At 44.0% G+C, this 27,208-nt stretch overlaps 2 protein-coding genes across 2 annotated transcripts in view; one reads left to right on the forward strand and one right to left on the reverse strand.

Moving 5' to 3' along the window:
• The first annotated feature begins 1,324 nt into the window (after positions 1-1,324).
• Positions 1,325-3,833, forward strand: LOC115199806 (uncharacterized). The gene is made up of 4 exons (XM_029762300.1): positions 1,325-1,527; positions 1,917-2,094; positions 2,370-2,570; positions 3,276-3,833. Exons 1-4 carry the CDS (start codon positions 1,325-1,327, stop codon positions 3,477-3,479), a joined length of 786 nt encoding a protein of 261 aa, XP_029618160.1. The 3' UTR covers positions 3,480-3,833.
• A 4,709-nt stretch (positions 3,834-8,542) lies between these two features.
• The window catches only part of LOC115208495 (syntaxin-binding protein 4), a 96,412-nt gene continuing 77,746 nt past the window's right edge, over positions 8,543-27,208 (reverse strand). The window contains exons 13-23 of the mRNA XM_029776600.1: positions 24,887-24,983; positions 20,038-20,165; positions 19,492-19,584; positions 15,429-15,716; positions 15,303-15,356; positions 13,995-14,045; positions 13,604-13,747; positions 13,068-13,184; positions 11,708-11,757; positions 11,364-11,564; positions 8,543-11,225 (exon numbers count right to left, since the gene is read on the reverse strand). Coding sequence (XP_029632460.1) covers positions 11,159-11,225; positions 11,364-11,564; positions 11,708-11,757; positions 13,068-13,184; positions 13,604-13,747; positions 13,995-14,045; positions 15,303-15,356; positions 15,429-15,716; positions 19,492-19,584; positions 20,038-20,165; positions 24,887-24,983 — 1,290 coding nt within the window. The 3' untranslated portion in view covers positions 8,543-11,158. The remainder of the gene's footprint in view (positions 11,226-11,363; positions 11,565-11,707; positions 11,758-13,067; positions 13,185-13,603; positions 13,748-13,994; positions 14,046-15,302; positions 15,357-15,428; positions 15,717-19,491; positions 19,585-20,037; positions 20,166-24,886; positions 24,984-27,208) is intronic.

A 27,208-nucleotide genomic window follows, 5' to 3' on the forward strand; every position in this document is an offset into this window, starting at 1 on the left:
CAGGGTATTGACCCCTGACCCTATACTCCTTCCAGTGTGTTTACATTTACATAACTCCAGGTTATTGACCCCTGACCCTATACTCCTTCCAGTGTGTTTACATTTACATAACTCCAGGGTATTGACCCCTGACCCTATACTCCTTCCAGTGTGTTTACATTTACATAACTCCAGGGTATTGACCCCTGACCCTATACTCCTTCCAGTGTGTTTACATTTACATAACTCCAGGGTATTGACCCCTGACCCTATACTCCTTCCAGTGTGTTTACATTTACATAACTCCAGGGTATTGACCCCTGACCCTATACTCCTTCCAGTGTGTTTACATTTACATAACTCCAGGGTATTGACCCCTGACCCTATACTCCTTCCAGTGTGTTTACATTTACATAACTCCAGGGTATTGAATCCTGACCCTATACTCCTTCCAGTGTGTTTACATTTACATAACTCCAGGGTATTGACCCCTGACCCTATACTCCTTCCAGTGTGTTTACATTTACATAACTCCAGGGTATTGACCCCTGACCCTATACTACTTCCAGTGTGTTTACATTTACATAACTTCAGGGTATTGACCCCTGACCCTATACTCCTTTCAGTGTGTTTATATTTTGGGTGTCGGGAGCAGAGAAAAAAAACGAATTTCTGTCTCTGATGGACTATGAAACTAGCTAATAACATTGTTGTCTTGCCTTGTGTTAGTCATGGTGATTCTGCTCCGTAACCGCAAGGAGCCGTCCTCCTCAGACATCTTCCTGGGCTGTCTGGCCTTCATGGACGCTTACTTAGGCATCATGGTCCCCTTCAGCTATCTGAACCTCTACTACTGGCACAGCAAGGATGTCTGGTCCGCTCTCATGTTCTCCTTCGGCGTCAAGGTGCAGGGCTATAGGATAAAGGAGAATTTCAGCGTCTGAAATTGTACCCTGTTACATAGCATACTACTTTTGACCAGATCCCTATGGACACCCCTATGGACGCCCCTATAGACACCCCTATAGACACCCCTATAGACACTCATATGGACACCCCTATGGACACCCCTATGTACACCCCTATGGACACCCCCATGGACACCCCACGGACACCCCTATGGACACCCCCATGGACACCCCCATAGACACCCCTATGGACCCCCCATGGAGACCCCCCATGGACACCCATATGGACACCCATATGGACACCCCCATGGACACCCCCATGGACCCCCCCATGGACACCCCTATAGACACCCCTATGGACACCCCTATGGCAACCCCCATGGACACCCCTGTGGATACCCCATGGACCCCCCCATGGACACCCCTATAGACACCCCATGGACACCCCCATGGACACCCATACGGACACCCCTATGGACACCCCCATGGACACCCCTATAGACAGCCCTATGGACCCCCCATGGAGACCCCCCATGGAGACCCCCCATGGACACCCCTATGGACACCCCCATGGACACCCCTATGGACCCCCCATGGAGACACACCATGGACACCCATATGGACACCCCTATGGGCCCTGGTCAAAAGAAGTACACTATGTAGGGAACATATGTCGTAGAGGTTGCATCCAAAATGACTGTGCATCCAAAAAATCTGTGACATTTGACAATAAGTAAACTTGTTTTTCTCCACCTCCACCTCCTCCTTCCTATCCTCCTCCTCTTCCTCCTTCCTATTCTCCTCCTCCTCCTCCTCTTCCTCCTTCCTATTCTCCTCCTCCTCTTCCTCCTCTTCCTCCTTCCTATTCTCCTCCTTCCTATTCTCCTCCTCCTCCTCCTTCCTATTCTCCTCCTCCTCCTCCTTCCTATTCTCCTCCTCCTCCTCCTCCTCCTCCTTCCTATTCTCCTCCTCTTCCTCCACCTCCTCCTCCTTCTCCTCCTCCTTTTTCTCCACTTTCTTCTCCTCCAGGACACCAGCGGTCCAGTCCTGTATCTGTTTGGATCGGTTTGTGGCGGTCCTCTTCCCTCTTTCCTACGGCCAGCTGAAGGACACCAAGTACATGGTGTCTCTCTCGGCGGTGGTCCTGGGGCTGACCTTCACCTACGCCTCCGCCAAGACCATCTGGGGCCTGCACAACTTCGAGAAGGTCAATCCATAGATCAATCAATCAATTCATCAATAGATTAATCAAGCAATCAATCAATAGATTAATCAATAAATCCCACTTTGTTGTATCGCACATATTGGACAAAAGTAGCAATACAAGGCACTTCACAGTATAACATAATAAATAAATAGCATATATTAATTAATAAAAACAACTAAAACAAAAAGTTAAAGGTAAAAACACAAAATAAAAACATGGCTAAAAAGGTGCATTTACATATTTCTTTGCTAAATATCCACTTCTGCTACCCTCAGGTCTTTACACCGACAATCCTGGCAACGTTTGGCTGGATGGTGTTGTGTAACGGGGCCATCCTGGTGGCCCTGAAGAGGTCCCGCGGCTCCGGGAAGGACGACATGCACCCCATGAAGAAGAAAGCCTTCAAGATGGTGATGTCGGTCCTGTCCATCATCGTGTTCAACTACTTGCCGCCGGTGGCTCTGTTCCCTTTTCAGGTGATGACCTGGGTGGGGGCATTGTCCATCGAAATAGAATAGATAGAATCACAGACCCATTGACTTGACTCTCACTGACTCATTAACCCATTGACTTGACTCTCATTGACTCATTGACCCATTGACTTGACTCTCATAGAATCACAGACCCATTGACTTGACTCTCATTGACTCATTGACCCATTGACTTGACTCCCATTGACTCATTAACCCATTGACTTGACTCCCGTTGACTCATTGACCCATTGACTTGACTCCCGTTGACTCATTGACCCATTGACTTGACTCTCATTGACTCATTGACCCATTGACTTGACTCCCATTGACTCATTGACCCATTGACTTAAATGAGGAAGCCAGTTCTAGTGATTCTATTTCTATGGTTGTCCTTAATGATGTTGCCTGATGTATAAAGATACATTCCTAGATGGCTTGTCTACAGGTTTGAACAGTTCCAGTAACTTTCCCCAAATTCCCACATTTGCTAGAAATCCTGGTTGGAAGATTCCTGGAACAGGAAGGGAATAAACAGGAAACCCAGAATACTCCAACAAGGATTTCTGGAAAACCTGAGAATGTTGGGAAAGTCACCAGAACGTTGCAACCCTACAGTAGCACTGTCCTCAGTGATATTGCCAGATGAACAAAGAGAAATCCTATTATATTATTTGCACAGCAGTTGAGTGTTCTGATATCCCCTTCCAGGACCACTACCCTCTGGATACGTTCCGCTGCCTGGTGCAGCCGGTGGGGTACGCCTTCATTAACATCAGCAGCAGTATCCAGCCCATCATCTACCTCTCTAGACTGGAGAAGATCCCTTTTCTCCCTGAGGCCTGGAACAAGTGGGGCTCCTCCTCCAAGGTGAAAGAAAAGGAGGTGAAGGTGGACACCATCTCGCCTGCCTAAAGATGAACGGGTATCAAAGTTTCTTGTGAAATAAGTGATAGGTTCTCAAAATACAGTTGTTATAAATGTAACTGGACGATGGAATAAAATGAATGGCCTGTAAACAATGGATGAAAGTAATTTGCTTACATTCCAAATAGCTAATATATATCCTGTATATGGTATAGATTAAGGAGCAACAAAAAATCTTCATATGTCCTTCAAATCTCTCACTTCCTGGAACTATTAGGCTAGGACTGAGACGCCATCATGTGTACAAGATGAGAACTACATGTCACTCCTGTAAAACGCTCAAGATTTTTTTGTGAATCATTTGGAAGGAACAAAAAATGGAATAAAGTTCTTATAAACAGTTATTTTTCCAGTCTTTTGTTTTCATGTTTTCTTAGAAATGTATAATGATGACATGTTATGATGGAGAGGAGAACCAGACGATATTTAGTCTGTTATGATGGAGGAGAACCAGATGATCTTTAGTCTGTTATGATGGAGGAGAACCAGATGATCTTCAGTCTGTTATGATGGAGAGGAGAACCAGATGATCTTCAGTCTGTTATGATGGAGGAGAACCAGATGATCTTCAGTCTGTTATGATGGAGGAGAACCAGATGATATTTAGTCTGTTATGATGGAGGAGAACCAGATGATATTTAGTCTGTTATGATGGAGGAGAACCAGATGATATTTAGTCTGTTATGATGGAGAGGAGAACCAGATGATCTTCAGTCTGTTATGATGGAGAGGAGAACCAGATGATCTTTAGTCTGTTATGATGGAGAGGAGAACCAGATGATCTTTAGTCTGTTATGATGGAGGAGAACCAGATGATATTTAGTCTGATATGATGGAGGAGAACCAGATGATATTTAGTCTGTTATGATGGAGGAGAACCAGATGATATTTAGTCTGTTATGATGGAGAGGAGAACCAGATGATCTTCAGTCTGTTATGATGGAGAGGAGAACCAGATGATATTTAGTCTGTTATGATGGAGAGGAGAACCAGATGATCTTCAGTCTGTTATGATGGAGAGGAGAACCAGATGATATTTAGTCTGTTATGATGGAGAGGAGAACCAGATGATCTTTAGTCTGTTATGATGGAGAGGAGAACCAGATGATCTTTAGTCTGTTATGATGGAGGAGAACCAGACGATCTTTAGTCTGTTATGATGGAGGAGAACCAGATGATATTTAGTCTGTTATGATGGAGAGGAGAACCAGATGATCTTTAGTCTGTTATGATGGAGGAGAACCAGATCTTCAGTCTGTTATGATGGAGAGGAGAACCAGACGATATTTAGTCTGTTATGATGGAGAGGAGAACCAGATCTTTAGTCTGTTATGATGGAGGAGAACCAGATGATCTTTAGTCTGTTATGATGGAGAGGAGAACCAGATGATATTTAGTCTGTTATGATGGAGAGGAGAACCAGATGATCTTTAGTCTGTTATGATGGAGAGGAGAACCAGATGATATTTAGTCTGTTATGATGGAGAGGAGAACCAGATGATATTTAGTCTGTTATGATGGAGGAGAACCAGACGATCTTTAGTCTGTTATGATGGAGAGGAGAACCAGATGATATTTAGTCTGTTATGATAGAGAGGAGAACCAGACGATATTTAGTCTGTTATGATGGAGGAGAACCAGATGATATTTAGTCTGTTATGATGGAGGAGAACCAGACGATATTTAGTCTGTTATGATGGAGAGGAGAACCAGATGATATTTAGTCTGTTATGATGGAGGAGAACCAGATGATATTTAGTCTGTTATGATGGAGAGGAGAACCAGATTATATTTAGTCTGTTATGATGGAGAGGAGAACCAGATGATATTTAGTCTGTTATGATGGAGAGGAGAACCAGATGATATTTAGTCTGTTATGATGGAGGAGAACCAGATGATATTTAGTCTGTTATGATGGAGAGGAGAACCAGATGATATTTAGTCTGTTATGATGGAGAGGAGAACCAGATGATATTTAGTCTGTTATGATGGAGAGGAGAACCAGATGATATTTAGTCTGTTATGATGGAGGAGAACCAGACGATATTTAGTCTGTTATGATGGAGAGGAGAACCAGATGATATTTAGTCTGTTATGATGGAGGAGAACCAGATGATATTTAGTCTGTTATGATGGAGAGGAGAACCAGATGATCTTTAGTCTGTTATGATGGAGAGGAGAACCAGATGATCTTTAGTCTGTTATGATGGAGAGGAGAACCAGATGATCTTCAGTCTGTTATGATGGAGAGGAGAACCAGATGATCTTTAGTCTGTTATGATGGAGAGGAGAACCAGATGATCTTCAGTCTGTTATGATGGAGAGGAGAACCAGATGATCTTTAGTCTGTTATGATGGAGGAGAACCAGATGATATTTAGTCTGTTATGATGGAGGAGAACCAGATGATATTTAGTCTGTTATGATGGAGAGGAGAACCAGATGATCTTTATTCTGTTATGATGGAGAGGAGAACCAGATGATATTTAGTCTGTTATGATGGAGAGGAGAACCAGATGATATTTAGTCTGTTATGATGGAGAGGAGAACCAGATGATCTTTAGTCTGTTATGATGGAGGAGAACCAGATGATCTTCAGTCTGTTATGATGGAGGAGAACCAGATGATCTTTAGTCTGTTATGATGGAGGAGAACCAGATGATATTTAGTCTGTTATGATGGAGAGGAGAACCAGATGATATTTAGTCTGTTATGATGGAGAGGAGAACCAGATGATATTTAGTCTGTTATGATGGAGAGGAGAACCAGATGATCTTTAGTCTGTTATGATGGAGGAGAACCAGATGATATTTAGTCTGTTATGATGGAGAGGAGAACCAGATGATCTTTAGTCTGTTATGATGGAGGAGAACCAGATGATCTTCAGTCTGTTATGATGGAGAGGAGAACCAGATGATATTTAGTCTGTTATGATGGAGGAGAACCAGATGATATTTAGTCTGTTATGATGGAGAGGAGAACCAGACGATATTTAGTCTGTTATGATGGAGGAGAACCAGATGATATTTAGTCTGTTATGATGGAGAGGAGAACCAGACGATATTTAGTCTGTTATGATGGAGGAGAACCAGATGATCTTTAGTCTGTTATGATGGAGGAGAACCAGATGATCTTTAGTCTGTTATGATGGAGAGGAGAACCAGATGATCTTTAGTCTGTTATGATGGAGGAGAACCAGATGATATTTAGTCTGTTATGATGGAGAGGAGAACCAGATGATATTTAGTCTGTTATGATGGAGAGGAGAACCAGATGATATTTAGTCTGTTATGATGGAGAGGAGAACCAGACGATCTTTAGTCTGTTATGATGGAGAGGAGAACCAGACGATATTTAGTCTGTTATGATGGAGAGGAGAACCAGATGATATTTAGTCTGTTATGATGGAGGAGAACCAGATGATATTTAGTCTGTTATGATGGAGGAGAACCAGATGATATTTAGTCTGTTATGATGGAGAGGAGAACCAGATGATATTTAGTCTGTTATGATGGAGAGGAGAACCAGATGATCTTTAGTCTGTTATGATGGAGGAGAACCAGATGATATTTAGTCTGTTATGATGGAGGAGAACCAGATGATATTTACTCTGTTATGATGGAGGAGAACCAGATGATATTTAGTCTGTTATGATGGAGAGGAGAACCAGATATTTAGTCTGTTATGATGGAGGAGAACCAGATGATATTTAGTCTGTTATGATGGAGAGGAGAACCAGATGATATTTAGTCTGTTATGATGGAGAGGAGAACCAGATGATATTTAGTCTGTTATGATGGAGGAGAACCAGATGATATTTAGTCTGTTATGATGGAGAGGAGAACCAGATGATATTTAGTCTGTTATGATGGAGAGGAGAACCAGATGATATTTAGTCTGTTATGATGGAGAGGAGAACCAGATGATATTTAGTCTGTTATGATGGAGAGGAGAACCAGATGATCTTTAGTCTGTTATGATGGAGGAGAACCAGATGATATTTAGTCTGTTATGATGGAGAGGAGAACCAGATGATATTTAGTCTGTTATGATGGAGGAGAACCAGATGATATTTAGTCTGTTATGATGGAGAGGAGAACCAGATGATATTTAGTCTGTTATGATGGAGAGGAGAACCAGATGATATTTAGTCTGTTATGATGGAGGAGAACCAGATGATATTTAGTCTGTTATGATGGAGAGGAGAACCAGATGATATTTAGTCTGTTATGATGGAGAGGAGAACCAGATGATATTTAGTCTGTTATGATGGAGAGGAGAACCAGATGATATTTAGTCTGTTATGATGGAGAGGAGAACCAGATGATCTTTAGTCTGTTATGATGGAGGAGAACCAGATGATATTTAGTCTGTTATGATGGAGAGGAGAACCAGATGATCTTTAGTCTGTTATGATGGAGGAGAACCAGATGATCTTTATTCTGTTATGATGGAGAGGAGAACCAGATGATCTTTATTCTGTTATGATGGAGAGGAGAACCAGATGATATTTAGTCTGTTATGATGGAGAGGAGAACCAGATGATATTTAGTCTGTTATGATGGAGAGGAGAACCAGATGATCTTTAGTCTGTTATGATGGAGAGGAGAACCAGATGATATTTATTCTGTTATGATGGAGAGGAGAACCAGATGATATTCAGTCTGTTATGATGGAGAGGAGAACCAGATGATATTTAGTCTGTTATGATGGAGGAGAACCAGATGATATTCAGTCTGTTATGATGGAGGAGAACCAGACGATCCCACAGATGTGTGTAGTGTTGTGACTGGCACAAGCTTTTGGGCGGCTGCTAGTTTACACAAGCATTTAGAGGTACTACGTATAAACCCAGTATTACTAACAGGGTTGGGGTCAATTCAGAAAACTCAAGACTGCAACAAGAATAGTCCACATTGAAAATATATAACATTGTTGAATTGAAATGTACATTCACCTTACTTCACCTGAACCTTGATTACTCCCCTGTTGTAAGTAGGCTGGTATTGAATATGTAGAAATATATAGTAGGAAACTACAGGTACACAGATGTATTCGAGGTTAATCCTTTATTAAAAACAGTAAAAGAAAGTTTGGAGGCCACACATAAGATGCAATCTAGTTCAATTACAGGACTACATGTCAGTTATTTTTGAAAAGCATGTGCATTTAACAATATAAACAAAATACATCTGACACATTTAGTCGGCTAGGGTATGTCTGATTAATGTTAGATGACCTCCTGTTGTACAGATCTCCTTGGCTTGTGTCCCAATAGTCTCCCTTTCTTTCCTGAAGTGTGCACTCGTTCACTACTCCATACAAATGTAAAATAATTGGATTGGTGTTGGCATGGGCTGGACTCTAGAGGGAGTTCCATATTCCAGTCATTTCCTTTGAAATCCATAAAGGAAAGTGAACGAGTGCACACTTGGGGAGAAAGGAGAGATTATTGGGACGCAGGCCATATATCCCACCACACAGGCATCGTTATCATACAACTTATTCATTTAAACAAGACAGTATAACTGTTTTTTTTAACTGTTTTTCCTCTACATTCCTGAAACCAAACATTTGATTCCATAGTTGGATGTTGAACGACAGGTTGTCAGAACCAGAACCATGCAGTGATAGTATGGTACTGATGATTATGCTATGGATGGTGTTTCGAGTTGAGATACACTGCTTTGCGTTGTGTCTCAATATTCATCATTGGCTTCCTTCCTTGTCTCCTTTCCTTCATTAGCACTAAGGAAGTATCAGGTGTTTTGAGTTGATAGACACCGGCTGGGTCTCAATACTCTTTCATTACTTCCTTTCCTTGTCTCCTCCCCTCATCTCCTTTCCTCCAGGACCTCTAACAGGTGAAAGGATTGGATGGCTTTCCACCATATTGCTTTTTTACCTACAGTATCACTCCGTTCCAGATCACTGATCATGAAGGAAAAGGACACAAGGAAAGTACACAAGGAAAGGGAGCTAGTTATGACTATCGAGACACAGCCACTGCTAAAAGGCCATTGTTGTTGTTTTTTTCCATTCGTTTTTTTATTGTCTTGGTGACATAACCTCAATCTCAGAGGACAAGCCAACAAACTGTGGGTTATGGAACGGAACCTCCACACAGCTGTTGCTATGGAAGTAAGTAGTAAGTATTCACAGAACTCAACAGTAAGGAAGGAAGGAATCCTCATAGACAAAGCCTTGAACGAGCTTCAATTGACACAGACATACTATAGTAAGCTCTGGCTTGGTCCAGCGGAATTATTTGTGTGTGTGTGTGTGTGTGTGTGTGTGTCTGCGTCAGTCAGAAGATGTGGAGAAGGACATCAAAGGAGAGTGCAATATTTCTTTCAGCTGAAAGATTTACAAGGTTTTATAATAACAGCAAAGACAGACGTCTCTGCGTCGCCATGATAGCTCGTGCAGGTCCTAAAGCTTCTTCCTCTTCTTCGGTATCCGTAACAGAAAATTGGCTTTTCCAGTACAAAATCATCTTCAAAACAGACAAGACAGTTCATCAGAGCACTTCAGTATGAGGGACAAACAGTTTCTGTACACAGAGTCATCACCATGGTGACATGATGTCATCAGGATGAGACGCTTTGGATCAGGGTACATTGTCCATGTTATCCTCTCTCTCTCTCTGAAGTATACACATACAGGGCACTTACTGTACCCATGGCGATACAGCTGTGGCTAGAGACAGCTAGGGCTAGGTTCTAATGCCCTAGCCTGGCTTCTTCTCCTCACCTCTGGGAAGGGTTGTGAGCAAAAATACACATTTCTGTCCTCTGTCAGATAACGAACACAAACGTCTTCATCTCTCTTTGTATCCTTGAGGACCGCTGATCCCAAAAATAAACGGATGGAACCAATTTGACGAGCAATCAATGTCATACCGGCAATTTGAATGTAACTATCCGGTCTCTCCAGATTTCAGTGGTCAGGAAGGATACAAGGAAATAGGATACAAGGAAATAGGACATGAACTCAGGGATAGAAAGGTTCAGTGCATCATCATCATCATCATCATAGCTCATGCTGTACATCTGTACATCTACAAACCCAACAGTAGCGCCTTGGCTTTGTAGCGCTGTCTAATTGGCTACGGCAAGCTCTTAGGAACAAACTGAACTGCATCTACAAGTCTCTGTCATTTCACCTCAAAACCTGCTATCCTTCCCAGTCACTCCCAGTTGAGAATCTTCCCTTCGTTCACATTCTGACAAATGCTAAATATCAACAGAGAAATGTAAGTACACATAGAGCTGTATTAGAAAACAGATAAACTACAACATTTTGCGGTTAATCGGTAAAGCAATCCCAGAACACTGACTGAAGCCTCAACTAATGACAGTAGTTCATTATTAAAGAGTTGTAAGTATTATTTTTTATGCACACTGGATAGCATCCTACACACAGTCTGTCTGGTTGTCTCTCTCTCTGTCTGTCTGGTTGTCTCTCTCTCTCTCTCTCTCTCTCTGTCTGTCTGGTTGTCTCTCTCAATTTGTCTGTCTCTCTGTCTGTCTGTCTTTTAAAGGGTTGTTGGTAGTTTTTAGGTAAAGGTAGTCAGCCAAGCACAGTGTTCTTCTGAGCCTAGTCCCCAGCCACGTTCTTCTTGTAACGTTCTCTAAAACGCTCTCTATGACGTCCTTGTAACGTTCTCTACTGGTGGCGCTTGTCTTTGGCTGGAACTTTTGTAGGAGATGTCTGAGCCCGCGAGCTATGAGGGCTGAGGGAGATAAGGGAAGAGAGGAGGAGAGAGGAGAGAGGAGAGGGAAGACAATGGCTATCAAATACTCAGAGGCCATATTCCATCTAGATACAGATGGGTTGTGAGTGGAAGGAAGTGCTGATCATACATACTTACTGTGTTGCCCGGTTAGGGTCCATTGCTGGGTCAGGTGGTTCACCCCCCTCTGAGTCACTGAGAGGGGCTGTATCATCGGTGCTGCTCAGGGATCTGACCCCCTCCACCAGCTCCCTGGCCTCTGCAGCTAACTGGCAGGCTGGGTCTGGGATGGGAGAGGGGGTCTCTGGACTGTCTGTGGCTGGAGAGGTCCTGTTACTCCTATTAGTACAAGGAAGCACACATACACACGTTCACACACACACACACACCCAAACCCTCCGGTCATATCAACAGACTGTCAGAATGAACAAACATTTGAAGAATTGTCATAAAGGAGTTACATTTAGAAGATAAGCACTTACCCATTTTCCATTCCAAACAAGCTGGGGGTGGTGAGCACTTTGTGAACATTCTGAGAAATAAACACATTCAGCCAGTCAGCCAGTCGGACAGTTAGCCAGCCAGTCAGTCAGTTAGCACAGAAATCCACATACATAAAACTAGAAAGTAGTGTTGAACCACTAGGTGGCAGTACAGGTTCAGAACATAACAGAGCATGACCAGAGAGGCGTCAGCTAGGGCTCACAGGTAGGTGTGTTACAGAACCTGTGTGACTGTGCTTACAGTTGAGAGGTGGACAGGAAGTGATGTTGTAAAGGTGTGTTACAGGTGTAATGTTACCTGTATGAAGCCCAGTAGTTAGTTGTATGAGAGGTGGACAGGTAGTGTTATTGTAAAGGTGTGTTACAGGTGTAATGTTACCTGTGTGAAGCCCAGTAGTTAGTTGTATGAGAGGTGGACAGGTAGTGTTATTGTAAAGGTGTGTTACAGGTGTAATGTTACCTGTGTGAAGCCCAGTAGTTAGTTGTATGAGAGGTGGACAGGTAGTGTTATTGTAAAGGTGTGTTACAGGTGTAATGTTACCTGTGTGAAGCCCAGTAGTTAGTTGTATGAGAGGTGGACAGGTAGTGTTATTGTAAAGGTGTGTTACAGGTGTAATGTTACCTGTATGAAGCCCAGTAGTTAGTTGTATGAGAGGTGGACAGGAAGTGATGTTGTAAAGGTGTGTTACTGTGTTACAGGTGTAATGTTACCTGTATGAAGCCCAGTAGTTAGTTGTATGAGAGGTGGACAGGAAGTGATGTTGTAAAGGTATGTTACTGTGTTACAGGTGTAATGTTACCTGTATGAAGCCCAGTAGTTAGTTGTATGAGAGGTGGACAGGAAGTGATGTTGTAAAGGTATGTTACTGTGTTACAGGTGTAATGTTACCTGTATGAAGCCCAGTAGTTAGTTGTATGAGAGGTGGACAGGAAGTGATGATGTAAAGGTATGTTACTGTGTTACAGGTGTAATGTTACCTGTGTGAAGCCCAGGAGTTAGTTGTATGAGAGGTGGACAGGAAGTGATGTTGTAAAGGTGTGTTACAGATGTAATGTTACCTGTATGAAGCCCAGTAGTTAGTTGTATGAGAGGTGGACAGGAAGTGTTGTTGTAACTGTATGTTACTGTGTTACAGGTGTAATGTTACCCGTGTGAAGCCCAGTAGTTAGTTGTATGAGAGGTGGACAGGAAGTGTTGTTGTAAATGTATGTTACTGTGTTACAGGTGTAATGTTACCTGTGTGAAGACCAGTAGTTAGTTGTATGAGAGGTGGACAGGAAGTGTTGTTGTAAAGGTGTGTCGGGGGTGAGTCACAGGTGTGTTACAGGTGTAGTGTACCTGTGCGAATCCCAGTAGTTTCTTGTTGGAGATCTCCAGGTGTCTTCTGCTCAGCTCAGACTTCCTCAGCTGACAGTCAATCATCGACAACTTCCTGTTTAACTCCATCACATCTTCCTGGAGTATAACACACACAATCACTTCCTGTTTAACTCGATCACATCCTTCTGGGGCACAACACACAGAATCACTTCCTGTTTAACTCCATCACATCTTCCTGGGGTACAACACACCGAATCACTTCCTGTTTAACTCCATCACATCCTCCTGACTAGTGTTGTCCTGCTGGGTCACAGTGATTTATGGTAGAAAAGACTAGTGTTGTCCTGCTGGGTCACAGTGATTTATGGTAGAAAAGACTAGTGTTGTCCTGCTGGGTCACAAACAATTGTTTGGAGTGTTTCAGAAATGGAGAGGTCTGCTGCCCTCCACTGCAACCAACCTACACATCTTTCTGTCTGCTTTGTCATCACTTGTGTCTGAGGCTCACCCAGACGACACTAGTCTTTTCTTCCATAAATTGGTTTTAAGTCTACCTTAGTAGCTTCCAGACCCTTCTGTTTCTTGTCCGCCAGCTGGTTCTTCAGGTCTTTGATCTCAGCCTCTAGCAGTGTAATGACCTCTTCATAGTCCTGCTCTGCACTGTTACTCTGTCTGTCTCTCTGCACCGCCTCCGCTACCTGCAGGGGTAGAAGAAGAAGAAGAAGATGAAGAAGTACCCAAGGTCTAACAGAAATTCAACTTCCCATTTCTAACAGAAATTCAACTTGGGACACATACTATACACATAGAGGTTGGAGCCGGGTGGGGCAGCCGTACTGCAGACATTTACATGAGTACACATACTGTACACAGAGAGACCATGGAGCAGCTGTGGGGGTGAAGTCTCTTGTCTTGTTTAGGGGTTTATTAGAGGATAAATATTACCTGCAGACGAGTCTTCAGACGACTGTTCCCCTCCACCGTCGCACACGCTTTCTGATGGAGGGAGGGAGGGAGGGAGGGAGGGAGGGAGGGAGGGAGGGAGGGAAGGAAAAAGAGCAAGAATGAGAGTGTGTTAATACAACTATGCCTGGCAAAGATAGGACAAGATACGATAGGATAAGATATGATAAGATAAGATAGGATAGGATAAGATAAGATAGAATAAGATAAGATAAGATATGATAGGATAAGATAGAATAAGATAAGATAGGATAGGATATGATAGGATACTATAGGATAAGATAGAATAAGATAGAATTAGATAAGATAGGATAGGATACTATAGGATAAGATAGAATAATATAAGATAGGATAGGATATGATAGGATACTATAGGATAAGATAGAATAATATAAGATAGGATAGGATACTATAGGATAAGATAGAATAAGATAGAATACGATAAGATAGGATAGGATACTATAGGATAAGATAGAATACGATAAGATAGGATAGGATACTATAGGATAAGATAGAATAAGATAGAATTAGATAAGATAGGATAGGATACTATAGGATAAGATAGAATAATATAAGATAGGATAGGATACTATAGGATAAGATAGAATAATATAAGATAGGATAGGATACTATAGGATAAGATAGAATACGATAAGATAGGATAGGATACGATAGGATACTATAGGATAAGATAGAATAAGATATGATGGGATACGGTGGGATACGGTGGGATACTATGGGATACGGTGGGATACGGTGGGATACGGTGGGATACCGTGGGATACGGTGGGATACGGTGGGATACGGTGGGATACTGTGGGATACGGTGGGATACGGTGGGATACGGTGGGATACTATGGGATACGGTGGGATACGGTGGGATACGGTGGGATACGGTGGGATACGGTGGGATACGGTGGGTTACGGTGGGATACCGTGGGATACGGTGGGATACGGTGGGATACTGTGGGATACGGTGGGATACGGTGGGATACGGTGGGTTACGGTGGGATACGGTGGGATACGGTGGGATACGGTGGGATACGATGGGATACGGTGGGATACGGTGGGATACGGTGGGTTACGGTGGGATACGGTGGGATACGGTGGGATACGGTGGGATACGGTGGGATACGGTGGGATACTATGGGATATAATGGGATTCGCTGGGATACGGTGGGATACGGTGGGATACGGTGGGATACGGTGGGATATACTAAATACAATATAATACTGCTTCATCAACCTATTCTTAAGCATTGTGATCAGCTGAGTCTGGTTGTCACTCACCTCTGAGGTGCTGTGTAGCTCCTCCTCCAGGGTCGACTTGCTGTGCTCTGTGTCCTGGGGTAGTGTAGGGAAACCAGCAGGTTGACTGATCTGGGGTAGTGTAGGAAAACCATCAGGTTGACTGACCTGGGGTAGTGTAGGGAAACCATCAGGTTGACTGATCTGGGGTAGTGTAGGGAAACCATCAGGTTGACTGACCTGGGGTAGTGTAGGGAAACCATCAGGTTGACTGACCTGGGGTAGTGTAGGGAAACCATCAGGTTGACTGATCTGGGGTAGTGTAGGGAAACCAGCAGGTTGACTGATCTGGGGTAGTGTAGGGAAACCAGCAGGTTGACTGACCTGGGGTAGTGTAGGAAAACCATCAGGTTGACTGATCTGGGGTAGTGTAGGAAAACCAGCAGGTTGACTGATCTGGGGTAGTGTAGGAAAACCATCAGGTTGACTGACCTGGGGTAGTGTAGGGAAACCATCAGGTTGACTGACCTGGGGTAGTGTAGGAAAACCAGCAGGTTGACTGTGAATGGACTGTGAACAAAGTTGAAGTCAATTCCATGTTACTCTGATACACATTGCACATTGTAACTTTGTAAAATAGTAGCATAGTAACATTGTATATTTAAGCAATAAGGCCCGAGGGGGTGTGGTCAATATAAACTCAGCAAAAAAAGAAACGTCCTCTCACTGTCAACTGCGTACCTTTTCAGCAAACTTAACATGTGTAAATATTTGTATGAACATAACAAGATTCAACAACTGAGACATAAACTGAACAAGTTCCACAGACATGTGACTAACAGAAATGGAATAATGTGTCCCTGAACAAAGGGGGGGTCAAAATGAAAAGTAACAGTCAGTATCTGGTGTGGCCACCAGCTGCATTAAGTACTGCAATACAACTCCTCCTCATGGACTGCACCAGATTTTCCCGTTTTTGCTGTAAGATGTTACCCCACTCTTCCACCAAGGCACCTGCAAGTTCCTGGACATTTCTGGGGGGAATGGCCCTAGCCCTCCGATCCAACAGGTCCGAGACGTGCTCAATGGGACTGAGATCCGGGCTCTTCGCTGGCCATGGCAGAACACTGGCATTCCTGTCTTGCAGGAAATCACGCACAGAACGAGCAGTATGGCTGGTGTCATTGTCATGCTGGAGGGTCATGTCAGGATGAGCCTGCAGGAAGGGTACCACATGAGGGAGGAGGATGTCTTCCCTGTAACACACAGCATTGAGATTGCCTGCAATGACAACAAGCTCAGTCCGATGATGCTGTGACACACCGCCCCAGACCATGACGGACCCTCCACCTCCAAATCGATCCCGCTCCAGAGTGCAGGCCTCAGTGTAACGCTCATTCCTTCGGTGATAAAAGCGAATCCGACCATCAACCCCGGTGAGACAAAACCGCGACTCGTCAGTGAAGAGCACTTTTTGCCAGTCTTGTCTGGTCCAGCGACGGTGGGTTTGTGCCCGTAAGCGACGTTGTTGCCGGTAATGTCTGGTGAGGACCTGCCTTACAACAGGCCTACAAGCCCTCAGTCCAGCCTCTCTCAGCCTATTGCGGACAGTCTGAGCACTGATGGAGGGATTGTGCGTTCCTGGTGTAACTCGGTCAGTTGTTGTTGCCATCCTGTACCTGTCCCGCAGGTGTGATGTTCGGATGTACCGATCCTGTGCAGGTGTTGTTACACGTGGTCTGCCACTGCAAGGACAATCAGCTGTCTGTCCTGTCTCCCTGTAGCGCTGTCTTAAGCGTCTCACAGTACGGACATAGCAATTTTTTGCCCTGGCCACATCTGCAGTCCTCCTGCCTCCTTGCAGCATGCCTAAGGCACATTCACGCAGATGAGCAGGGACCCTGGGCATCTTCTTTTGGTGTTTTTCAGAGTCAGTAGAAAGGCCTCTTTAGTGTTCTAAGTTTTCATAACTGTGACCTTAATTGCCTACCGTCTGTAAGCTGTTAGTGTCTTAACGACCGTTCCACAGGTGCATGTTCATTAATTGTTTATGGTTCATTGAACAAGCAGTGTTTAAACCTTTTACAATGAAGATCTGTGAAGTTATTTGGATTTTTACGAATTATCTTTGAAAGACAGGGTCCTGGAAAAGGGACGTTTCTTTTTTTGCTGAGTTTACAACAGTTAAGGGCTGGATACCATACACCATAAACCCCAGAGGTACCTTATTGCTATTATAATCTGGTTACCAAAGTAATTAGAACAGTAAAAACAAATGTTCTGTCATTTCAGCCAATCAGCATTCAGGGCTCGAACCACCCAGTTTATAAGTGTACATATACTGTACATGGTGTATGAAAATGAGGATTGTTGCGAAATAACAACTAACACTAAACAAAAATATAAATGCAACAGGCAACAATTTCAAAAATGTTCCTGAGTTGCAGTTCATATAAGGAAATCAGTCAATTTAAATAAATTCAATGGCCCTAATATATGGATTTCACATGACTGGGAATACAGATATGCATGTGTTGGTCAGAGATACCTTTAAAAAAAAAAGTCAGTATTTGGTGTGACCATTTGCCTCATGCAGCGCAACACATCTCCTTCACATAGAGTTGATCAGGCTGTTGATTATGGCCTGTGGAATGTTGTCCCACTCCTCTTCAATGGCTGTGTGAAGTTGATGGATATTGGCGGGAACTGGAACACGCTGTCATACATGTCGAGCCAGAGCATCCCAAACATGCTCAATGGGTAATGGAAGAACAGTTTTTTTTCAGCTTCCAGGAATTGTATACAGATCCTTGTGACATGGGGCCATACATTATCATGCGGAAACATGAGTTGATGGTGGCGGATGAATGACACGACAATGGGATCTCATCTCAGTATCTCTGTGCATTCAAATTGCCATCAATAAAATGCAATTGTGTTTGTTGTCTGTAGCTTATGCCTGCCCACACCATAACCCCACCTCCACCATGGGGCACTCTGCTCACAACGTTGACATCAGTAAACCGCTCGCCCACACGACACCATACACGCTGTCTGCCATCTGCCCGGTACAGTTGAAACTGGGATTCATCGGTGAAGAGCACACTTCTCCAGCGTGCCAGTGACCATCGAAGGGGAACATTTGCCCACTGAAGTCAGTTACAACGCCGAACTGCAGTCAGGTCAAGACCCTGGCGAGGACGACGCAGATGAGCTTCCCTAAGACGGTTTCTGACCGTTTGTGCAGAAATTCTTCGGTTGTGCAAACCCACAGTTTCATCAGTTGTCCGGGTGGCTGGTCTCAGACGATCCCGCAGGTGAAGAAGCCTGATGTGGAGGTCCTAGGCTGGCGTGGTTAATCATGGTCTGCGGTTGTGAGGTTAAACGTACTGCCAAATTCTCTAAAACAATGTTGGAAGCGGCTTATGGTAGATAAATTAACATTAAATTATCTGGCAACAGCTCTGGTGGACATTCCTGTAGTCAGCATGCCAATTGCACGCTCCCTCAAAACTAGAGACATTTGTGGCATTGTGTTGTATGACAAAACTGCACATTTTAGAGTGGCCTTTTACTGTCCGCAGTCCAAGGTGCACCTGTTTAAAGATCATGCTGTTTAATCAGCTTGTTGATATGCCACACCTGTCAGGTGGATGGATCATATTAGCAAAGGAGAAATGCTCACTAACAGGGACGTAAACAAATTTGTTCACAATTTGAGGGAAATAAGCTTTTTGTGCATATAGAACATTTCTGGGATCTTTTATTTCAGCTCATGAAACACGGGACCAACACTTTACATGTTGCGTTTATATTTTTTTTCAGTATAATTATAAATATACATTATGTTATTTGTTCAACATTTCATTTCAGTATGATTTATTACATTGACATTATATTTTGTTATAAATTAAAAAGTTATTAATTATGTTGAGAAAAGCTATTAGACTGGAACTATGCACTGTACGTGTACACAAACCCACAAAGTGGTTATAACACTATCAGTTGCAGTGGATATGTGAAAATGAGTGTTAATAAAGTTTGATGTAATTGAATGTGATATTCACAGCACTCTCTCTCTCTCTCTCACACACACACACACACACACACACACACACACACACACACACACACACACACACACACACACACACACACACACACACACACACACACACACACACACACACTGACACAGAGATGTGATGTTTGGACAGGAGTGTGAGTTCACCTTGAGTTGTTTAATCTGGTTCTGCAGCTGTTTTACCTCCGTCTGAAAGTGTTCCAGTTCTTCACTACTGTAGGAGCATTCTGAATCAAAGGTCTGATACACAACACAGCAATAACGTTAGACTGGAGCTACGCACTGTACGTGTACACAAACCCATGCACACACACACTCATGCATACAATGATGTGAGAAGCACACCCTTCATCTGACAGGGAACATTACAATGGAAGTTTTAGAGGAAGGCAGCTCTCAAAGTCTGTGTGTGTGTGTGTGTGTGTATGTATGTATGTGTGTGTGCATGCGTGCGTGTGTGTGACAGGGACCGTCACAATGAAGCTCTTAAAGACATCTTTGATGATTCCCTTGTGCTGCTGCAGGGGGTAAATCTCCTCTAAGAAACATGGTCTGTAAATCCTCTTCACTAACTCAAACTTCACAAAGTCACACAAGCCTCAAAGTCAGGAGGAGCCTCAAGGACTCCATAACAAGAACTTAATACACCCAGTACCTTGAAACAAGAAGCACAAGTCAATGTTGTTTTCTTACCGGGGAGTGGAAGGCAGAGGTGTCCATCAAGCTAGCTGCTTCGTGATAGGAGAACATGAACTCTTTCTGCCCTAGTCCCGCCTCCTCCAGATTCTCTTGGTAGACGTTGCGTGTGGCCTCAACGAAGTCTGCCCGGCGACAACAAACGCAAAAGAAGAGTTATACTCTGTATAAAACACAAGGAGCCAATCAGAACCCCTATTCCCTATGTAGTAGCTTGTGAATAGGGAGCCATCGAGGACACAGACTATGTCTGAACAGGTTAAAGGGATATTGGTGTGACTGGGATGGGTTGGGGTCAAGTCCATTTTAATTCAGTTCAAGTTTCCTCAATGCTTCTCTATGAGACTTCTTATTGTGTAGAAATTTTGTTTACCCCCTGAATTGACTGAATTGAAATGGATGGCGTCGACAGACATGGCTGCTCTTTTTCTAGCACCTAAGCAACTTTGCAGTATTCGTTTTTTTTGTGCGTTTTATTTAGCTCAGAACGTTTTTTTTTTTTGTGTGATTACATACAACCGGAAATAACTTTTGGATATCAGAGCGGCGGTAACTCACCAACATTTCGACCAGAAATGAGACTTTCCTGATTTGGATCCTTTGTTCATAACCCCCAAGGTGATTTAACTTATCCCAGAGACTGCTCCAAGATGCTGCCGGTGGAAAAGAGGTATTCGGAGTGGACTTTTAGTTTGATTTAGGAGGCATGCACACCATCCACTGCTTCCTAGTATATTACTACATAATGTTCAGTCCCTGGACAATAAAGTAGACGAGCTCAGGGCGAGGATCTCCTCCAGACAGACATCAGCTACTGTAACGTACTCTGTTTCACGGAATCATGGCTCTCTCCAGATATACTGTCCCCGTCCATACAGCCAGCTCGGTTCTCAGTACATCGTGCAGATACAAATAAAGAACTCTCTGGGAAGAAGAAGAAAGGTGGAGGTGTATGTTTCATGATTAACTACTCACGGTGTGATTGTGGTAACGTACAGGAACTCAAGAACCTTTTGTTCACCCGACCTAGAATTCCTCACAATCATTACCTCCCGAGAGAATTATCTTCGGTCATCGTCACAGCCGTGTATATTCCCCCTCAAGCCGTTACCACGATGGCGCTCAAGGAACTACACTGGACTTTGTGCAAAATGGAAACCACATATCCTGAGGCCGTATTTATTGTAGCTGGGAAAACGCTTCCCAAGTTCTATCAACACATTACCTGTAGTACTAATGCTTCAAAAACTCTGGACCATTGTTACTCTCCCTTCCGGGATGGCTACAAGGCCCTCCCCCGCCCTCCCTCCGGCAAATCAGATCACAACTCCCTTCTGTTCCTACCTTCCTATACGCAGAAACTCAAACAGGAAGTACTGGTGCTAAGGTATATTCAACGCTGGTCTGACCAATCGGAATCCATGCTTCAAGATTGTTTTGATCACGCGGACCAAGATATGTTCCGGGTTGCCTCTGAGAATAACATTGATGTATATACAGACACGGTGACTGAGTTTATCAGGAAGTGTATAGGGGATGTTGTTCCCACTGTTACAATTAAAACCTATCCAAACCAATAACCGTGGACAGATGGCAGCATTCACGCAAAACTGAAAGTGTGAATCACTGCATTTAACCTCGGCAAGGTGACTGGGAATATGGTTGAATACAAACAGTCCAGTTATGCCCTCCGTAAGGCAAACAAACAGGCAAAACATCAGTACAGAGACAAAGGCAATTCAACAGCTCAGACACGAGACATATGTGCAGGGACTCCAGACAATTATGGATTACAAAGGGAAAACCAGCCACGTCACCGACACCGACATCTTGCTCCCGGACAAGCTAAACACCTTCTTCGCCAGCTTTGAGGATAACACAGCGCCACCGACACAGGCCGCTCCCGAGGACTCTGGGCTCTCGTTCTCCGTGGCCGAAGTGAATAAGACGTTTAAGCGTGTTAACCCTCGCAGGCTAGCCGTGTCCTCAGAGCAGGCACAGACCAGCTGGCTGGAGTGTTTACGGACATATTCAATCTCTCCCTATCCCAGTCTGCTGTCCCCACTTGCTTCAAGATGTCCACCCTTGTTCCTGTACTCAAGAAAGCGAAGGTAACTTCACTAAATGTCTATCGCCCCGTAGCACTCAGTTCTGTGATCATGAAGTGCTTTGAGAGGCCAGTTAAGGACCATATCACCTCCACTTACCTGACACCCTAGACCCACTGCAATTTGCATACCGTCCAAATAGAACCACGGATGATGCAATCGCCATTCGCACTGCACAATGCCCTATCTCATCTGGATAAGAGGAATACCTATGTGAGAATGCTGTTCGTTGACTACAGCTCAGCCTTCAACACCATAGTACCCTCCAAGCTCATCATGAAGCTCGGGCCCTTGGTCTGAACCTCGCACTGTGCAACTGGGTCCTGGACTTCCTGATGGGCCGCCCCCCAGGTGGTGAAGGTAGGCAACAACACCTCCACTACGCTGATCCTCAATACAAGGGTGTGTACTCAGCCCCATCCTGTACTAGACGACACAACAGTGGTAGGCCTAATTACAAACAACAACGAGACAGCCTACAGGGAGGAAAAAGAAGGAGCTGATCTGGACTTCAGGAAACGGCAGAGGGAACACACCCGCATTGACATCGATGGGGCAGCAGATCAAAATGTGAAAAGCTTCAAGTTCCTCGGCGTACACATCACTGACAATCTGAAATGGTCCACCCACACAGACAGTGTGGTGAAGAAGGCGTAACAGCGCCTCTTCAAACTCAGGAGGCTGAAGAAATACTGTATATATATATTTATTCTCAGACATTTCTCTTCCTAATATTTATATATTTCTTAATTCCATTAATTTACTTTTAGATTTGTGTGTATTGTTGTTTATTGTTAGATATTACTGCACGGTTGGAGCTAGGAATAAAAGCATTTAGCTACCACCACAATAACACCTACTAAATATGCGTACGCGACCAATAAAATTTGATTTGATTTGAATTGACCCCGAGCCCTGTTAACTATGATGACAATATACCTCTGTAGGACACGGTTCCCTGTGGGTCAGTGGTAGCTATGGTGACAGTAAGTGTGTGGTAGCTATGGTGACAGTAGGTGTGTGGTAGCTATGGAGACAGTAGGTGTGTGTGGTAGCTATGGAGACAGTAGGTGTGTGTGGTAGCTATGGAGACAGTAAGTGTGTGGTAGCTATGGTGACAGTTGGTGTGTGGTAGCTATGGAGACAGTAAGTGTGTGGTAGCTATGGAGACAGTAGGTGTGTGGTAGCTATGGAGAGAGTAGGTGTGTGGTAGCTATGGAGACAGTAGGTGTGTGGTAGCTATGGATACAGTAGGTGTGTGGTAGCTATGGATACAGTAGGTGTGTGGTAGCTATGGATACAGTAGGTGTGTGGTAGCTATGGATACAGTAGGTGTGTGGTAGCTATGGATACAGTAGATGTGTGGTAGCTATGGATACAGTAGTTGTGTGGTAGCTATGGATACAGTAGGTGTGTGGTAGCTATGGATACAGTAGGTGTGTGGTAGCTATGGATACAGTAGGTGTGTGGTAGCTATGGATACAGTAGGTGTGTGGTAGCTATGGAGACAGTAGGTGTGTGGTAGCTATGGATACAGTAGGTGTGTGGTAGCTATGGATACAGTAGGTGTGTGGTAGCTATGGTGACAGTAAGTGTGTGGTAGTTATGGTGACAGTAGGTGTGTGGTAGCTATGGTGACAGTAAGTGTGTGGTAGCTATGGAGACAGTAGGTGTGTGGTAGCTATGGTGACAGTAGGTGTGTGGTAGCTATGGAGACAGTAAGTGTGTGGTAGCTATGGAGACAGTAGGTGTGTGGTAGCTATGGTGACAGTAGGTGTGTGGTAGCTATGGAGACAGTAGGTGTGTGGTAGCTATGGAGAGAGTAGGTGTGTGGTAGCTATGGATACAGTAGGTGTGTGGTAGCTATGGATACAGTAGGTGTGTGGTAGCTATGGATACAGTAGGTGTGTGGTAGCTATGGATACAGTAGATGTGTGGTAGCTATGGATACAGTAGTTGTGTGGTAGCTATGGATACAGTAGGTGTGTGGTAGCTATGGATACAGTAGGTGTGTGGTAGCTATGGATACAGTAGGTGTGTGGTAGCTATGGATACAGTAGGTGTGTGGTAGCTATGGATACAGTAGGTGTGTGGTAGCTATGGATACAGTAGGTGTGTGGTAGCTATGGATACAGTAGGTGTGTGGTAGCTATGGATACAGTAGGTGTGTGGTAGCTATGGATACAGTAGGTGTGTGATAGCTATGGATACAGTAGGTGTGTGGTAGCTATGGAGACAGTAGGTGTGTGGTAGCTATGGATACAGTAGGTGTGTGGTAGCTATGGATACAGTAGGTGTGTGGTAGCTATGGATACAGTAGGTGTGTGGTAGCTATGGATACAGTAGGTGTGTGGTAGCTATGGATACAGTAGGTGTGTGGTAGCTATGGATACAGTAGGTGTGTGGTAGCTATGGAGACAGTAGGTGTGTGGTAGCTATGGATACAGTAGGTGTGTGGTAGCTATGGATACAGTAGGTGTGTGGTAGCTATGGATACAGTAGGTGTGTGGTAGCTATGGATACAGTAGGTGTGTGGTAGCTATGGATACAGTAGGTGTGTGGTAGCTATGGAGACAGTAGGTGTGTGGTAGCTATGGAGACAGTAGGTGTGTGGTAGCTATGGAGACAGTAGGTGTGTGGTAGCTATGGAGACAGTAGGTGTGTGGTAGCTATGGAGACAGTAGGTGTGTGGTAGCTATGGAGACAGTAGGTGTGTGGTAGCTATGGATACAGTATACCTCCGTAGGACACGGTTCCCTGTGGGTCAGTGATAAGACTTTGTCTCAGCTTCCTCCTCTTCTCCTCCGTCACGTCCAGACCCAGGTACGACAATGCCTGGTGGTGGGGGGGGGGGGAGAGAACGAGAGAGCGAGGGGGACATAGAGAGGGGAGAGGGGGGAAAGAGAGGGGGAGTGAAAGGGGGAGCGAGACAGGAGAGAGAGAGAAAGAGTTAATAAGAATTTAAATCTCACATTATGGTAAATCCCTGCTCACTGAGGACATGGTGTACGAGAGACAGTACATCTTGTCAGGGTATTACAAAATAAAACCCTCTTCTGTGTGGTTGAAGTCCCAAATCCTGAAGGGGGCAGTATAACAGCAGTATTACACCACAAATATCTCTTCTCCTTGAACTTGGATGTCCTGAAGATGTCCTCCCTCTCTCTCTCTCTCTCTCTCTCATGCTCTCTGAAATGTCCTAGCATTCTTTCTCATAAGACAAGTGAGACTACTCTTCAAACATATAATATTATATTACCGTAATTTCTGGACTATTAAGCGCACCTTAATATAAGCCGCACCCACTGAATTAAAAAATATATATATTTTGAACATAAATAAGCCGCACATGTCTATAAGCCGCAGGTGCCTACCTGTACATTGAAAGAAATTAACTTTACACAGGCTTTAACAAAACACGGCTTGTAACAAAAATAAATAGGCTTTAACGAAACACGGCTTGTAACAAAAAATAAAAAATGAGCAGTAAGCTTTAGTTGTCTTTTTGCACTGAGTCAATTCCTCACGCTGCTGTTTCCAACGTCTTATCATCGACTCATTAAGACCAAGCTCCCGTGCAGCAGCTCTATTTCCTTTTCCAACTGCCAGATCAATCGCCTTCAACTTGAAAGCTGCATCATATGCATTTCTCCGTGTCTTTGCCATGATGAGGGTGACAAAATGACTACCGTAATCAGAACGATGGGAAGTTTGAGAACGCTCGATTTAATCTGAACAGTAAACAAAAAAGTTGTTTGACCTTAACCCGTTCGGCAATTTCATTGGTCTAATGAAAGCTTCATGCCGCCAAAAAACTGAGCACGTCACAGAATGTGTTTTTGAAAAAAATAAATAAATTGAAAGCGGGAAAAATCCATATATTAGCCGCGTCATTGTTTAAGCCGCGAGGTTCAAAGCCTGGGAAAAAAGTTGCGGCTTATAGTCCGGATTTTACGGTATGTTGTTTTATATATTCTGTTGTTCAATCATTTGAAAAGAATATACTATCTTCATGAGAGAGATCATAGCACAAAGTGTCTGTGTGTTATTCAACCCAAACTAACCCGGTCTCTGTCACCACAGTGAACCAGTACAGTAAAGCTGTGTGTTATTCAACCCAAACTAACCCCGTCTCTGTTACATGTCACCACAGTGAACCAGTACAGTAAAGCTGTAGGGCATTGTGTCTGTGTGTGACATTAAAGTGCTCCCTCCTGCAACGCAACTCGTACCAGGCAGGAACCAGAACCAGGGAGCAGGGACTAGAGCCACAGCCAGGGCATAATCCCATTAATGAGACTGTGCTAGATTAGGGTCAGTCACAGACTGAGTGAGATTAAGATTAGATTAAAATCACTGCTAAAAAACTGCAGTGGACGTCCGTGACAAAACTACAGGAACACAGAGATACAGGGGAGTATACGGTGGTGGAATGGAGAGAGAGATAGAGAGATAGAGAGAGATACAGGGGGAGTATACGGTGGTGGAATGGAGAGAGAGATAGAGAGATAGCGAGAGATACAGGGGGAGTATACGGTGGTGGAATGGAGAGAGAGATAGAGAGATAGCGAGAGATACAGGGGGAGTATACGGTCGTGGAATGGAGAGAGATAGAGAGATAGCGAGAGATACAGGGGGAGTATACGGTGGTGGAATGGAGAGAGGAAAGAAGGAGATTATATATAGAGAGAGAGACAGAGATAGAGAGCGAGAGAGAGAGAGAGAGAGAGAGAGAGAGAGAGAGAGAGAGAGAGAGAGAGAGAGAGAGATTAGACCCAAGCAAATCATGAGAAAACCAAAATATAATTACTTGACACAATGGAAAGAATTAACAAAAAAACAGAGCAAACTAGAATGCTATTTGGCACTTAACAGAGAGTACACAGTGGCAGAATACCTGACCACTGTGACTGACTAGGCCTGTTGCGGTGACCGTATTACCGCCACACCAGCAGTCACAAGTCATGAAGGCAGTCAAATACCACGTGACCGTTTAGTCACGGTAATTAGGCTTCTACATGGTCATTAGTAGCCTAACAAACGTGCTAACTGCCTGGTCC

This window comes from Salmo trutta, chromosome 1 (assembly GCF_901001165.1).
Source record: "Salmo trutta chromosome 1, fSalTru1.1, whole genome shotgun sequence".
Classification (NCBI taxonomy): domain Eukaryota; kingdom Metazoa; phylum Chordata; class Actinopteri; order Salmoniformes; family Salmonidae; genus Salmo; species Salmo trutta.

Excerpts from the sequence above, each read along its gene's own strand:
- LOC115199806 (XM_029762300.1), top strand. The coding sequence starts at position 1,325 with ATGGACACCCCCATGGACACCCATACGGACACCCCTATGGACACCCCC. Across the intron at positions 1,528-1,916 it reads GGACACCCCTATGGGCCCTG|GACACCAGCGGTCCAGTCCT; the intron begins GTCAAAAGAAGT and ends CTTCTCCTCCAG. Across the intron at positions 2,095-2,369 it reads GCCTGCACAACTTCGAGAAG|GTCTTTACACCGACAATCCT; the intron begins GTCAATCCATAG and ends TGCTACCCTCAG.